Source organism: Styela clava, chromosome 2 (assembly GCF_964204865.1).
Source record: "Styela clava chromosome 2, kaStyClav1.hap1.2, whole genome shotgun sequence".
Taxonomy (NCBI): domain Eukaryota; kingdom Metazoa; phylum Chordata; class Ascidiacea; order Stolidobranchia; family Styelidae; genus Styela; species Styela clava.
Genome location: NC_135251.1, coordinates 30103146 through 30119472, shown reverse-complemented (window position 1 = coordinate 30119472; position 16327 = coordinate 30103146). Strand labels below are relative to the sequence as shown.

General features: G+C 36.4%; 2 protein-coding genes across 2 annotated transcripts; one reads left to right on the top strand and one right to left on the bottom strand.

The window, feature by feature from the left end:
- Nucleotides 1-573: 573 nt before the first annotated feature.
- Nucleotides 574-4751, top strand: LOC120335851 (V-type proton ATPase subunit d-like). Its single transcript, XM_039403464.2, has 7 exons — nt 574-763; nt 952-1123; nt 1349-1527; nt 1933-2090; nt 3096-3272; nt 3646-3723; nt 3873-4751. Exons 1-7 carry the CDS (start codon nt 628-630, stop codon nt 4032-4034), a joined length of 1062 nt encoding a protein of 353 aa, XP_039259398.1. The 5' UTR covers nt 574-627; the 3' UTR covers nt 4035-4751.
- Nucleotides 4752-9052: 4301 nt separating this feature from the next.
- Nucleotides 9053-13423, bottom strand: LOC120336389 (uncharacterized). Its single transcript, XM_039404054.2, has 4 exons — nt 13153-13423; nt 12540-12720; nt 10202-10900; nt 9053-9516 (listed from the first exon to the last, which is right to left on the bottom strand). The coding sequence occupies exons 1-4, from the start codon at nt 13350-13352 to the stop codon at nt 9445-9447; spliced, it is 1152 nt and encodes a 383-aa protein (XP_039259988.2). The 5' UTR covers nt 13353-13423; the 3' UTR covers nt 9053-9444.
- Between the last annotated feature and the right edge of the window lie 2904 nt (nt 13424-16327).

Here is a 16327-nt window from a genome sequence, read left to right as displayed (position 1 = left end):
TACTTGACGGCGTTTAGTGAACTAGCCTCGATAAGACGACTTAGCATATAGCGAACCGGAGTCTATCGTCCGGTCCCGTCTGACTGTACGAGTCCATGTCCTTGTATGGGATTCTGGGATCAGTTAATTGTACTCAGATGCATGTACTTCTGTACTTGCATTGCAGACTTGATGGTGGATGTAATCCGTAACCAACCAGTAGTTACATGGACAACCCTGCAGCGGCGGCTGACATGTTTGACTCTTGCGTGCTCACATGAACAAAACAAACTACACTGAACTGTAAATCCAAAATCTAGCTGCAGTTCTGAAAAAAATCAAACAATATCGAGCACCTGTCTGCCTGTTGTAGTTGGGCATGACACAACTACAGCGTACAAATTGCTTAATAAAAAAAGAAAAGTAAATCAAAAACCTGAAATAAAAGCTTTATAATTGATGACGTTGACGACCCATAAAACGTCACTGCTCTGTTTTCAAATATATCGCAAATATTATCTGTTACCATACTTGTATACTTACAGTCTGATAGTACTGTATTTTTTGGTATTTTTATGATAACATTTACAAAATATATTTTAAAATTCAATCAGGAAAATAAGTAATAAGCCAATAACCTCTTGAAATATGGCTGCTATTGGTTTTTCGGAAATGTTTTTCAATGTTGATTCTGGATTCTTGGAAGGATTGGTTCGTGGGTTCAAGGATGGTGTTTTGAAAGAAGAAGACTATCGTCAGCTTACTCAGTGTGAAACATTGGAAGGTAGGATAAATATTATGTAGTTATCACAATGATTTATTAAAAATAATTTTGAAGAAAGTTACAAGATTACAATGTCAAATAATAATATCTCAGAAAGCTCTATAACTGTAAAACTCTATTATAACTGATATGTATTTTCTGATTTATTCCCTAAAATGTTATTAATATCGTAATATAACATTTCTTAGATCTAAAGCTTCATCTGCAAGGAACTGATTACGGGAATTTCTTAGCGAATGAGCCTTCACCTTTGACTGTTTCAGTAATTGATGACAGATTGAGAGACAAACTGGTGTTGGAATTCACCTATATCCGTAATCATGCATATGAACCATTGGCAACATTTTTGGATTACATAACGTAACTTACTTCTAATTTTGTTATATTTGTGTTTATTTTCATTTTTTAAATGTTGAAGCTTTAATATTCAATGTTTGCTTAATAATTCTGTTCTACAGTACAGATTAGGACAAAATATTTCAACACCGTTACTCACATTTCCTTCTTAGCAGAGCTCATATGTTTGTGCTGTTATATATACTTATATATATACTGGGTCATATTAATACTTTCTCAATATCGCAGGTATAGTTATATGATCGACAACATTATTCTATTGATTACTGGAACACTTCATCAACGACAACTTTCTGAACTTGTATCCAAATGTCATCCATTGGGAATATTTGATCAAATGGAAACCGTAACCATTGCAAGCACTCCAGCTGAATTATTCAATGCAATACTTGTTGATACACCTCTAGGTAAGATTCTTTCAGTAGATTTAACTCCCCATTCCAAGTTGTTACATTATTGAATATTTTATCAATAAATGAAGCATAATTATATATGCTTGATAGCAATGCACTGTTTGTAATTAAAATGAATTTACCGGTATATAAGAATAAGTACTTAAACAAGTTATTTTCTTTTTTTTTAGTTTGGATTAGTATCTTTTCACAACTAGCTTTCTATAAGTGATCTGTGCTTGACCTGCTTATTGATTACCAATTGCCCAATATAGTAACCTATTTATGATTATGTGATGTCCTATAGATTACCATATCTTACGAGTTAAATAATTTTTTTTTGAATTTACTAAAATATACTTCAATAACAAAACTCAATTTAATCTGGATGGAACATCACTCTTTTTATTATGTTTTCAGCACCATTTTTTCAAGAGTGCATTTCTGAACGTGATCTTGATGAATTGAACATAGAAATCATTCGAAATACTCTCTACAAAGCATACATCGAATCCTTTTACAACTTTTGTAAAAGTACAGGAGGAGCTACTGCAGAAGTCATGTGTGAAATTCTTGCAGTAAGTGGAAGAATTATTATGCAACTAGCCTAATATTTGTCAAAAAAAACCTATGGTTGAGGTTTGTTAATTAATCTGTATGTTCGAGGCAAGTCTGATGATTTTTTTGAAATGCTGTATTTGAAATTTCTCATAAATATTTAATTTTTATCAATTTCATGGCATATAATGAGTATTATGTATAATATGATAAAAGATTGTACTAGTTTTTTCATACATACATCTGGGGCGCTCCCGAAGTATGTGCACCAAAATGGGGAACAGCCTGAACCCTAACCTGGTACATATACTATGTTCAGGTTGTGCGCCATCTTGGTACACATACCTCTGGAGGTCCACATCTGGTACTGTAGATCAGGGCTACTCAACTATTTTTACCGAAGGTCCGCATACAAAACTTCAAAAATATCTGGGTCCGGACTTTCCAGACATAATATTCGGCATCCTCAAACACGCAATCCCCTCGGCTGACTAATGATTATTAGCTAATCAAGATTGTTTGTTATGACGTTATAGTTCTTTTCATATATATTTTAAAATCTATAAATATGATTTTATAAAAGGAAACTTCAAAAGTGGGGCTAATGATCCAAAATAAAGAGTTATGAGAATCGAATACCCGAAAGGTCCTGATTCGACCGCGGTCCGCCAGTTGAGAAGCCCTGCTGTAGATAATGCCGCAATAGTTTATTTACACGTAACTTGTGGGCTATAAATTGTTATTTTCTTTTCCATACGTTTTTTCTTAAGTAGGAGTCAAATTTGACACTTGCTAGGATGTACCCCATCAGGGTAATTACTATACTATCTTTAAAATGTTATCTTATTAAACAACGAAGAAAATAAGTATTTTCAAATCTCTTCGAATGTATACAATAACAAAAAAGGTCATAATTTTACGATTCTGTAATACCAGGCTTATCAGTACCTTTGTCACATTTTGAATCAAACAGTGATTATTGAAGTAAAATAATAATCAACAATCTTAACAATATTTTCATTTAGTTTGAGGCAGATCGCAGATCCTTTATCATCACGATTAATTCATTCGGTACTGAACTAACAAAGGAAGACAGAGCCAAGTTATATCCAAAATGTGGAAAGCTTCATCCTTATGGACTTGCAGCTCTAAGTCAAGCCGATGAATATGATTCAGTAAAAGCAATTGCAGAATATTATGCTGTAAGTTTCTATATTATTTCATTCAAAAACCTCTTTAAGTTCAATTTATAGTTCCCTGGTTGATTGTTACTTATAGCACCAAATACTTGAGAAAGTGTTTTGCAAGCCACATTTTCCATTTAATTATCTCAAAGTACACAGGATAAAAGGCAAATATTAATCTTATTTTTAATTGATCTCATTTCATTATTTTGTACCATGACTACAAAAGTTAATTTTTCCAAGTACTTGTTTTAAATGTAATGCTTCATTTTGTTTTGCTTTTCATAACTTTATTTGCTATAAATGAAAAGAAATATTTTTGTGCTAATGAAGATAGAATGCTGGGAAAAGTTCACCCTCTTTGCAAATTTCTCTATTTTTTTTCCAATAGGAATACAAACCTCTATTTGATGGAACTGGAAACAATCCTGGTGATAAAACTCTTGAAGATAAATTTTTTGAGCATGAGGTAAGTGGATTTGAATGATGATAAATCTTTTTCATTCTTTATTTTCAACCGTTCAATGAGAAAAAATTGTTCTATTATATTCTTCCGTCAAGAATGGGAAGCTGATATTGAATTTCTTGCCTTGACTGTTATACTGCATTCCGTTTTAGGTTTCTCTTAATGTGAATAGTTTCCTGCAACAGTTTCATTACGGGGTGTTTTACTCCTATGTTAAATTGAAAGAACAGGAATGCCGAAATATAATCTGGATTGCTGAATGCATTGCGCAACGACATCGGGCAAAAATTGACAGTTACATTCCTATCTGGTAATGATTTTGTTCTCCGCAGCGGAGGTTCATGAAAATTGTACATTTGATGCAGCAGTGTGAAATATTTTTGCTGCGTTCAACTGTGACAGATCGTACAGTTGCAGTTTTGAATGATATTTTTATGAGCTGTGTACATTTAACACTCTGGTTAGAAAAATTGTGAAGATAAAGCTTGGCAACTGAGTCTATCAATGTTCAATCAGAAATTATTGTGCCAGTTTTTCTTTTACTATCCTTTTTATGTATAGTATATGCCAAGTTTATTGTATGGAAAAATGTAATGTTGTTGTCCATTGAACCACTCGTATTTTCTCTAGTACATTGAATAATTTATTCATCTGTCCATATCTGACGTCCTAAACAATCAATGGTTAGTTAGGGTGACAAAGGTTGTACAAGACGTCAGTTATTATGTGTATGCGATTACCATAATTATACAAACTAAAAAATCGAGGCAAAGAAGTAGTATGTGAACTAGAAACTTTTCGTTCGATTTCTGGTTGGTTGAACGATATTTACGCTCATAACTTTTTTCAAATAGCACAAAATTCCCTTTTTTGGTGCAATTCCTTGATGGTGTTGAAGTAATTTTAGGGGTTGAATCTCAATAGTCATTGCTTCATTTACACACAAATGGCATATTACGTTCCATTCTTGATATCTTTGTCCTTACATATATATTATATATATAGTTATGTGCAATAAAATTATAAAAGCAGCTCTTTGACATCATTGACATGGTATATCTTGACCATGATTAATTGTTTCAGAACAGGGTTTGAGAAAGAGTTCAACAAAACCTTGGTTTCTCATACTAGATTAATTCTAAATGGTTAAATGTTATGAGGTAGGATTTCGATAATAAAATTCTGGAATGAATTGTAGAGTAACTATTGTTATGGAGCATAAATAGAATATCGGGGTGGGCGATCATTGTTCCCGAAACCCGCTTGTTTCAATATTGATTAAACTGATTCTGTTAAGCCTTGCCCCTTCGGAAACGAGTGCAACTCGGCTCCAATATTCAAATTCATTTCTTAATCTAAAAAACCAAGAATTACTCGTGATTCAATTTGCGAAATTAAGACACGTTTTGGAGACGGGATTCAGTCGTTAGAAGTAACGGCTCCTATTGTATAAGAGTGACGTTGACAAATGCAATTTCGACTCTAGTCAATTTGTCTCTGATTTAACGCAAGAACGCGTGCGATTAAGAATGAAGGTACAACAGTATCGTGTTTGTTAACGATGTCTTGGACTTTCGATCCTTGAATTCGCGATCGAAAAAGAGCGTGCAGGCGTATTTTAGAAATTTCTCTACATGTAGAATCCTGCAGAAATGGAAACTTAGATCAAATGTCGATTTCGCATTCCTAGTCCCAAGCCGGTCCGAAGTACTGGCCGGGTTTCGTACTATTTGAAAGACATGGCCGAGTTTGGACTTTCGAGGGCCTGGTTCTACATCGGAACAGAGCCGCATCATGCTTCATAGGGGACCTAAGCACTTAAGACTTTGAGGCCCCATATGTGCCATTCAAAATATAAACACAATAAACCAAACAAGATATTATTTATCGGAATGAAAAGAGGGCAGTTTTAGTCTTTTTTTCTTGTTTCTTTTTGTGTACATCAATTAGCTGAACACGGTTCATTTCTGTTTTATTGAAACTGGTGCACCATTTTATCTGAAATTGAATAGGAACGTTTTCTTATTCATTATTAAATAGGGCTGGGCATTTGGAATCGAATAGTAAGTTATTCCGATCGGTTCAGAGCAATATTTCGAATTGCCGCCATCTTGTTTTTATTTTTCTTTCCGCCAATGGTGGAGGTGAACTTCTCACATTTTTTTTGAAGCCATATTTTTGCAACGCAATTCCGACATATGACTCTTTTCTGTAAAGAGTTATCGACGAAAACGTGTTTTTTTATTGTGTGTCAACGCTCAGAAATCTGCCTGAGTGCTGTATTCTATGTTGTCGGTAATTTATGGAGAACCTAATACAGTAAGAAAGTTACATACAATATTATATCTATCAAGTATTTTCATTCGAAAAAAATATTCGATTCGATTCTGAAATCATCAGGTATTCGAAAATGCCCAGCTCTATTACTAACTGATGGCCAAGTTATGAAAAGCAAGGCCAAGAAGGAAAAAAATCATTAGTTCAACTGGGCAAATATCGAATTATTTCATTAAACACGGCCGAACTATTACAAATTCGTCCATGAAATTTTTTGTGGTGTCCTCTTACCCTGGTCCCCTAAGCACGTGCTTATATTGCTATAACACACATCCGTTATATTGAAATGGATAGAACATAAAAACCTGTTTGAATAACACACTTCAATGTTCTGGCACAAAAACACACACAGACAAGTTTAGCCAACAAGCTCAGTTGGACTCAAATTTACACCTTTACATTCTCATGTACGGTGGACATTGACCCCAATTATGCGATGACCTTTCATAGAGTATTATCCCGTTGGTACGTACTCCGATACTTGGCGTAAATTGGATAGTAAATTAGGAATGGAATATAACGCGCTTCAAATTTTTGCTTTTTGTTTCAAGAATTGTTTATTTTGTTATGTAAAAAACGGCAAAAAAATTTGCGGTTGGGTTTTCTCCTGACAACTGAAAATCATCAGAGTTACACTCAAACGATAGATAGGCCTACGTTATGCCAGGGCAATTACTTTTTAAAAATATTGAATCCCAATGAAGTTAAATGTTAAGCTATTAAAATATTTCTTAGAAATATAAACGTATGAAAGTTATGTGAACGAAAAACCCGTGTAATGAAAATCAAAATTGTCGTGTGTCAAATTCATTTTTCTGATAAGAACAACGGAACGCGGACATCTATCCAAACTCAATGGATGTCAATTCGAGTCGCAGACTGAGTTGTCTTTTGCGCAACAATATAAATCAACTCTGGACCCTTTGTAGAAAGTTGATATCTGTCTTGCAGATTTCTACAGATTTGAGTAACAAATCTAAAAAATATTGATGAAATACAAATTAGTTTCTAACAGCAGACCAGAGTCGTAGCCAGGATATTTTGCGCCCGGGGCAAACTATAAAATTGGCGCCCCGACCTCCACGTTTAATCATATTTTCTACTACATTTAATTGTATATGTAAAAACAATTTAAATTGTAATGGAACATTTTATTTAAAGAAGAAGCAAAGCTATACAAAACATAGTATATGTCCATAATGTCCAACTCAGTTACTGTCAAATATGATTTACATAGTCTACAATAAATTTATTTTTCTTTATTCCACTGTCACAAACTGGTTAATCACGTCATCAAAATCTGTTTTTTCCCTTGTTTATCTTTCAACACTTAGAAGTGCAAGATCACTGCGACGATCCTGTCTCATGGATGCACGCGAATACGACGAAATACAGCCCCCCATACCCCCCCCCCCCCGTACGCCTCTGCAGCAGACTGCAGTTTACCAACTGTTGCATTTTGATGGTAACAAATCGTCAAGACCGGCGCTCTTTCGCCGACGTGGCCCACGCAGGACACGTAGTAAAATAAATCTCTCATTGATTTAGTCATTTAATTCAAATTAATTTCTGACAGCAGTCTGTAGTTGCATTTCGATGGTAGCAAGTCGTCAAGACCGGTGCTATTTTGTCAACGTGGCCTACGCGGCAGCTAAAGAACATCAGTAAATGAATATCTCATGGATTCAGTTATTTAATTAAGATCAGCTGTTTTAGTTAGACAAAGAGGTATTGGTAGGATCACATCGGCGGGCCTGTTTTTGATACTGAGCATTGGGCCACGGCCACATCAGCCCTCGCCCTGATCCAACCCAGGACGTCCTCTACACCAGTGGTTCCCAAAACTAGGGCTAATCACCTCTGAAGGGGTAATTTGATAGTTTCAGGGGAAAATTCAGGCGTTCAATGATCAACAATTTCCATTGTAATACCCGACCTTTTAGCTGATCTTCGAAAAAACTTACACATCTCGTCAATGAGCATTGCTAAGTCAAAACGGAGTCAGTCGCGCTCATGGCAGATACATCATTACAGTGCCTCTCTATATAGATAGTAGGCTAAAATGTTAATCGAACACAAGTTTGACATTCTAAAATTGAATTGGAAGGTGCAATAGGGCATAGGCGATAGTATTAGACTTTGTGATATTACGCACCGAAAATTGTGGGGTAAATGAGCCACTGGCAATTCAATTTGGGGGTAAATATATTAAAAAATTTTGGAACTACTGCTCTAAGTCTAGATTCCAAGGGTATGTAACCTGCGGGTCAAATGCGGCCCACAAGGAATATTTGTGCGGCCCGCGGAGAAGTGCCAATTTGAGCGGTGTGCGTCACGCGAATGAGTTTTTAAATTATGTTCAACCTGGTGCATGCTAGCAATCCCGATCCCTTTGCGTTGTAAAGCCTCCAATTCATTATATATGCCTATGATGTCACAATCCCAACAGCTAGCTTGTGCGAAGCAAACAGCGCATGTCATAAGATCAATAACCAAACCTTTTGTGCTTGTAACTACTAGAAAGCCTATGCGGCCCCCGGTTTCACTCAGTTATTTGTATCTGGCCCTCCTGTATTAAAGGTTACACACACCTGCTCTTCACGGAGTCGGGTAGTGGGCTTGATACAACGGCTACCATATAATACGGTATGGGATGCTGCAAGGAACACACACTCAAAATAATATTGCATAAAAGCCTATTTCAGCAATTTCTCCACGCTCTGAATGAGAGGAAGTCATGGACGACAAGACAATAGATGAATCCCGAAAATAAGCAACGACAACTGAGTAAAGTTATTTTTCTGTCACATTTTTGCCAAATGGTTATTTCTTAGAAAACAGGAATATAAATGAATAAGACACTCATCCAGTGACAAGTGTCGGAGACGTTCTTGGTACACATTATGGTACAGATAATCGGCTGCACTTCAAGAGGCTAACTGACCCATCCCATTACCTATAAAGATCACATCTGACAGAAATACAGAACATCGAATAAACATTATATAAATATAACATACAAAGTAGACTACATGCGTGACTATTATTTGAAATTAAATAAGACGTAAGGTGTTGACATTGCAAGAAAGAAATGTTAGTAGTTTTGCTATATTTGCGTTTATATTATCTGAACTGTCCGATGTATGCTCACGTGTTGTGACTTGACTAATATATATATATGTTAAAAAAATAGGGCTGTAAGGATCCTGCGCTTTTTACGTAGTGGTGCCAATTCTGTGTGAACCTCGAACCTGCGAGGCACATAGAAGTATTGTACAACTGATAAATCCGAGCTTTGTGGAGATTTCTTCAGTACTCAAAAAGCATCCGTCCACAGTGTTTACCGCGATGTGGATACCGGCAATGACGACCATTGACAAAGCCGTATTATGCAAACGGGTTCAAGCTGTCGTCGTAATCGACTTCCGCATCATTGTTGGAAGAGTTTCCGTCTTCAGCCTGGTAAAGCATGAGTATAACGTTAGCGTTCCATTCATTATCACGTTGTCCTAAACGTCAGAAACATTTCTAAAATTAACCTACGCTAGTTCGAATTGGCTCCAAGATGGTGGTTTTATTTTTATATGCTATTGGTTTCTCGTAATTAATATCAAAAATCAAAAGTGTTGGGCGCAGATTGCCAGAACCCTATTGGGTCAGGATTTTATACCAAAATATTCAAACCTTGTCAAGACATTCACATTTTATTTTTAATTTTGTTCTTAGTTCCCTGTTGCTTCGAGCGTGAATTAATTTCCGTTTTGCTAACAGGGGGATTTTTGCCCAAGTATCAATACCACAATCGATTCTGAAAATAATAAATTTAACAGTAGGCCTAGTGCATTGAGGATGTCGGCAACAGGGTTTCAAAATTTCTCTGATCAGTTACTCTGGAATTACACAGAGTGAAAATTTTGAAATCTGAATCAAATTTTAATTGCTAAAATAACTCACAAGGGCAAAACCCTTGGTACAATGATTCCATACCAGTAATCACTATTCATCAATACCACGCATGTATCGCTGATACGCAAATTTCGAATGCAACAAATATGCTCATGTATCAAATGTAATTTGAACTTATTTTCGTAATGTTGTCTTGTCAAAATGCTGGTTTCGAACTAATTTTTACTAGCTAACTTACTGAAATCGTTTTCACCGCTGGTGGTTTTGGTCTCGGAGGCGGAACTTTTGTCGGTAGCTTTTGTGGACGAGGAGGCGGCAGAGCCGCAGGAGACTTTGGTGCTACTTCCCGCTGTCTTGGTGAAGGTGGCGGCGGTGCGGCTTTTGTCTTGACGGATGATCGAGGCTTTCTCACAGGGGGCCAGGCAGGTACATTTTTGACACTATCAGCCGGTTTTGGAGAAATCTGTTGAGTCGATATTTCTTTTTCATTGTTCAGCGTTACTTGTGGTTTTCCTGAGTCGACATTATCGGGTGCTCCATTAGTTACGGGTTCTTCAATTTCTACTCTTTTTAAAGGACTCTTTGCCTCCAAAACCGGTTCACTGACATTTTTACCAGAATTTTCGGACTCCGCGTCTGGTGCCTCGTTGGATTTAGTGTTGTTATTAATCAGTGTGCGGGCTCCAGATAAACATACCGCAAGTTTCTGATAAGTCTCAACAGAATCGGGAAAACTACTTCTTATATCTTCTAAAAATGGTAGATTTTTGTTATCATCCCATTGTGCGACAGCAATTTCTTCCAAACTCTTGAAACAGGATGCGTGTGCAGACAACACGTTCTGTAATTTTTCAACAACGGCTGAATTCTTTTCGTCAGTGAAAGATATAATCCATCCATATTCTTTTAATGCAATGTCGGCACAAATTTCCTGAACCTGAAGGAAATTAATAATCTTTTTGTTACATTATTTTGACCAGATTCCTAATTTCAATTAACCCTCTGTTGCAGGGGTCGGGAACCTTTTTGGTCAAGAGAGCCCTAAAATATACATATTTTCAATTGCATTTCCATGCGAGCCATATAACATTTCTTCACTTAATCAGGCCTGAAAAGTTTACTCAAAAGTCAACACATTCTATGTCATTATACATTTAATGTGACTTCTGATGCTGCATGTTGTTGCTGCGGGCCTTGAACGGTTGCTCACATGCAGCCCAAGTTGAAATATACGATACTTATCACCCTTTTTCGTTTAGGCATCTCCGTAGTATTTTAAAACTCTATCGCTTTGTGATGTCACAATATATGTTCCAGAATCCCCATGTTTTGTCACAATGCCTGTCTGGTAATTCTCTTACATAACATAGACATGCGATGGGCCCGCGTTTTCAAACGCATTGGGAATTTTTTGCCAAATTTGGCCATAAAATAGTTTGAAGTCTAGTAACAATAGTAAGCTTAATCTTAGAATAACAGATTTTTCTGGGAGCCATATGCCGTCACCAAAAGAGCCATATATGGCTCGCGAGCCATGGGTTCCCGACCCCTGCTCTGTTGTTTTGCGTAGTAGCTGTATAAAATTTAAACGAATATCATAATTTATCCATCTGGACGGACATTCGCCCCATTTGTTCTAATACTTCAGTAGACACGGCTTTATATTTAAACAACGAGTTCCCCTCTTTGAGGTCCATGGGCATTGATCGACCAATAAAGCCCATGAACTATGGACGTTTCCACGATCCTTGGCAGTTGGCACCAGAAAAATTCCCAGGCACTTCAGCAGAAGTTTTGATACTTATTCCAAGGGTGTTTTGAAGAGTTAACGTTTACAAACTGTTTTGCATGGTCAAAACCTTCATTTTTTAATATATTTAACCACGTAATATATTTAACCACCTTGAGGGAAAGAAGTGTCTAAGCAACTACAACAGAAATAAACAAAATAATCGATGCTACGGGAAACATCCATTCACGCCGCTTTATGATGTGATAGTTGAGTCACGCATTGATGGCAATCTGATCCAGACGCACAAGCTCATCATGTTGTGAAAGTCATTTATACGAGCAATGTTAAACAATGCAGAGCCAGTTACCCTGGTTCCAACGAATGGATTTCACTTGAAACAACTGATAAACCGAACTGCTTTGTAATCCTATAATGGTGTTGTATGGTATAACTGTCGCGGATGCATGTTTGAAGTCATCACTATTACGTATGATCCGTTAAAATGATTTCTAATTGAAACGAGTATGTATAATAAAAACCAGTTCATAGAACCACATGGTTACGTTCAACAATTTCCAAAGCAAATCCGCAAAGTATAAGTATGCATTCGACTAAAACCCCATAAAACAACTAATTTTTGAAATTATTTCTTGACCGCCTACTATACTAAATGTATGTATCATATTTCGGCATACTAAATTCTTTTAACCGCGCTATCTCAGCAAGCAAGACTCGCTGTTACTGTTTGTAAATTATTGTCAATGTATGATGATCCTTTTCAACTTTCAACATCAATTCAAGACAGCGCCTGAAAAAGTGCTACTTAGCAAATGCATAAACATACCTCTCTCATCTTTGTTACTTCAGCAGCTATCATTGTTGCCACAGCGTTTCGTTTTGTGACAATTAATGCTCCAGTGTAGGCGAACTTTATTATCGGTTTCAAGCCTTGTGCTGGGCAATTGAGTTTCAATTCCGTTATTGAACTGGATATCATCTTTTTACTTTCGTCGATGAAACATGTTCTATTTAAAAAAAATAAAACGAGACTTTTATATTTTGGGAATTAACAATTTAATGATCTCGGGTGGAATTCATGAAGTTAATCAGTCTCGAATTTTAATTACCTCATTTGTGGAATCCGCGCAAGTTTACAAACCAGATATGCGGGTTTGTTAACAAAACCTCAAAGGAATCAATTTTGAAGTGAACAACACATTTATTCGAAGTGTAAAATTCAAGATGTGTATCTTTCGCAACAATTTATTATCCCAGTATCCAAATTAGAGCATTTTAAGACTTGAAATATAATAATCGCCTGTTCTAAGCTCTATATTAACGAAATAATGTTAATTATTCCTTTGCGGCCATCGTAAACAACACGATTATTTCCGCTGTAAATGTAATAAATAGTCATTGAACAAGAAAATTACCAATTAACTGCTTAATCATCTAACCTGAACATTCCGCCACAAGCAGCTAGAATTATTTTGTGAGCATTGAATTCTCCGCCTTCAGCGCGAACGCGAACATCGTACAAAATTGTAGTCTTTCGAAATTCTTCCAAACGCTTAAGCAGTTTGTCTCCATAATTTGGAATTTCTTGGCTCCAAGCCAATTGCTGTTGTTCAGTTGAAGGCTTATCGTTCTTCTCCATATCACTATATTTCAACTAACACTACTGCTGAACATGAAGCAATAGGCCTACCAGTTAAAAGCTGACATTCACTGTGAAAATTAGAAACAAAAGCCATAAGTTTAAGAAAATCATTCGAAACCGCGGAATTAACGAAACGCAATTCTAAAAATCAAAAACTACCGTGTTTCCCCGAAAATAAGACCTAGCCTGAAAATAAGGCCTAACCTGAATTTGAAAATGATTTTAGTATAATCCCTCCTCCTAGAATAAGACCTTTAAGATTTTTTTTTTACCTAGTCGATAGCAAGAAATCTCTCCTACACGTTTTAAATAATTAATCTAAAACGTGTGAGAGTCGAGAACGTGTTATTTTTATTAAATGGATATCGGTCTTTACATTTTGTATATTTGAAAATCTCGTAATTCTATACTTTGTAACTTTGTTTTTAATAAATGTAAATACAAGACATCCCCCCCAAAATAAGCCCTCGTGTTATTTTTCGAAAGAAATTTGAAATAAGACCCGGTCTTATTTCCGGGGTAACACGGTAGAAACAAGTCAGAAACGAGAATTTCATATAGGGCGCAACTCAGCGCAAGTAACATAAATATGAAGTATTCGTTGTTCTCCGCAAATAATAACAGCAAAATTTAAAGCTAAATTTAAAAGATTTTCAATTATACCAATTAAAAAGCATAATAGCTTTTAAATACGCACAAAAAGTCCCACAAATAGAACGTACAAAAACATGACTGACTTTATTATTGGTATTAATGTTTACGGAAATTGAGGAAACGAAGTTGTCTCGTCGGTTCTATTGTGTTAATACTGAACACAATTTCCTCCGCGTTATTTTGTATAGCTTTCCATGCACCATCCTTGGCTGTGAGACCCGAAGGTAATATCCACGACCATATTAAATACGAAAACTGTAATTCCTGTATACCATACTGACGAGGTTAAAAAATTGCGGTCTCGGTTATCATCGATATGCAACTATATAAAGGCTATCAACACAATGTTTTTATGCTAAAACATACATCTCTCATACATGCCAGTGCTGTAAAATGAATATTGATAATATTCGTGAACCCTATCCCGTCACAGTCGTTGGGGCATTGCTTAGAAATTGCATGACGATATTGGAAATGAAACGTATCTAAATGTATTATTCTGACAGCCACGCGAATTGCCAATGATGTCCTATTTTATCAATTGCCTTTTCGTCTGCCTGGTCTTATCAGCTATTCCAACCTGAACTCACAAGAATGAGGAAATGGATTACATTACTCAGCACATTATTCACATTTCTAGATATTCAAGCATACGTTATAAATATACTGCGTAGGCCTTGAATACTTATTTCCTATTCACGACCAACCTGCTCTGTCGTCTTATAGTCAGCTTTACTCAAAATCAGTGACGCGGTCTATCACTAAGGCTGAATGATTCCAGCAGGGTATGACAAACGAAGAAAGTCCGAGAAGCGCTTCCGAAATACATCGCAACCTCAGGACCAACGAAATGAAAACAAACCGACTTCAGACGTGAACAATAGCTTGTGCGACCAAAAGTGATCGATCGCGCAGGCATGCGCACCATTATGGCCTGGAGAGACGGCGAACAACATTCGCCATGCATGCGTAATGGAGCCGAACGCCTCAGGGATTGCTGTTAAAATAAAATATGGGCGTTAATCGCATATCGCGCCGCTGATCTTGCTAATTGCTTTTCCATGACCAAGTCAGATCCGTTTCACTGATCGGGCGGTTCTGTCAACTATAGAAACTGCCTATTTGGCAAGTTCGACGATGTAGACTTACCAATCTCTCCCTTTCGTAGGCGTCTAAGCTTTATGACATTACAAAATCTAAGTAGCAAGCCCTTGGATTTGAACAGTTGTCTCCCGCATTTGGGGTGGGTTATAGGTGGGAGCTTAATATGTGGAGCTATGCCGTGGGAAAGATAATATAAATATTTGATAAAGACAGAAGCACAAAAAAACTATGATCACTTAAAACTAAATGTTCCCCTATGCACCGATTTCTTCTAAAACAACCATATAGGATAGGTCATAGGGTTTACGTAGGCGAAAGCGCAAAAACCAAGCGATAGTCATGGTCAAGTTTATTTTTTCCATCCAGTAAAAAAATAACATGCAAAATTTAAAAGAATATTTTAAAAAGCTTTGGCAGTTAATCAACCAACATCGCGAACTGCAAATTACATGAGATTAACATTCGGCCTGTTAGGAGGCTAAGAGGGTGTATTTTACTTTATAAAATTTGAAGATGTGAAACACTTAGATATAAAACAGGCGGGAATTTTCACCATTGTAAACACAACAAATATATCTTTGATCATGAGACCGTTCTGGTACTATGTTTTCAAGAAGTGATCCAAATTTAGTGATTTCAATTCAAAACACGTGAAGATAACGACTAATACTCAAAATTAACAATGTCAAGTTGTTTGAATTAGGGACTTTCTTAGAATTACTGAACGGTACCATCAGCGGTTTCATTAACTCTGCACCCACGTATGTTTGCGCCTGCATACTTCTGCACAACCGATATTTTCACCAAGAGATATTAGCACCTTCATTTAGATTGCACCGACCAACATTCCTTGTACATTCGCAGCAAAATATATTTTATTGATATTTGACGCCGAGAGACGGACATCCCATTGTTATGACTTGTAATGAATGCGAACTCAGATTTTCATTCATCAACCTAGTATAGTCAAAATCGCTAACCAAATGAAAAACAGCAAGTAACAGTTGACATCATTTCGACGTAAAAATAACACGTGGGAAAAATAGATCAAACAACTTGCTCGACATAAAGCTTGCTTACACCAAGTCAAGATCGTTGCTCGTTTTATGCTTATGTAGGGAAAAGTTTGAAAGGTTGGGACATTTTTTGTTGTTGCAGATTTTGAGCCGTTTATTCTACTACACATTCATTTCACTTTGCTGGACTAATACAGA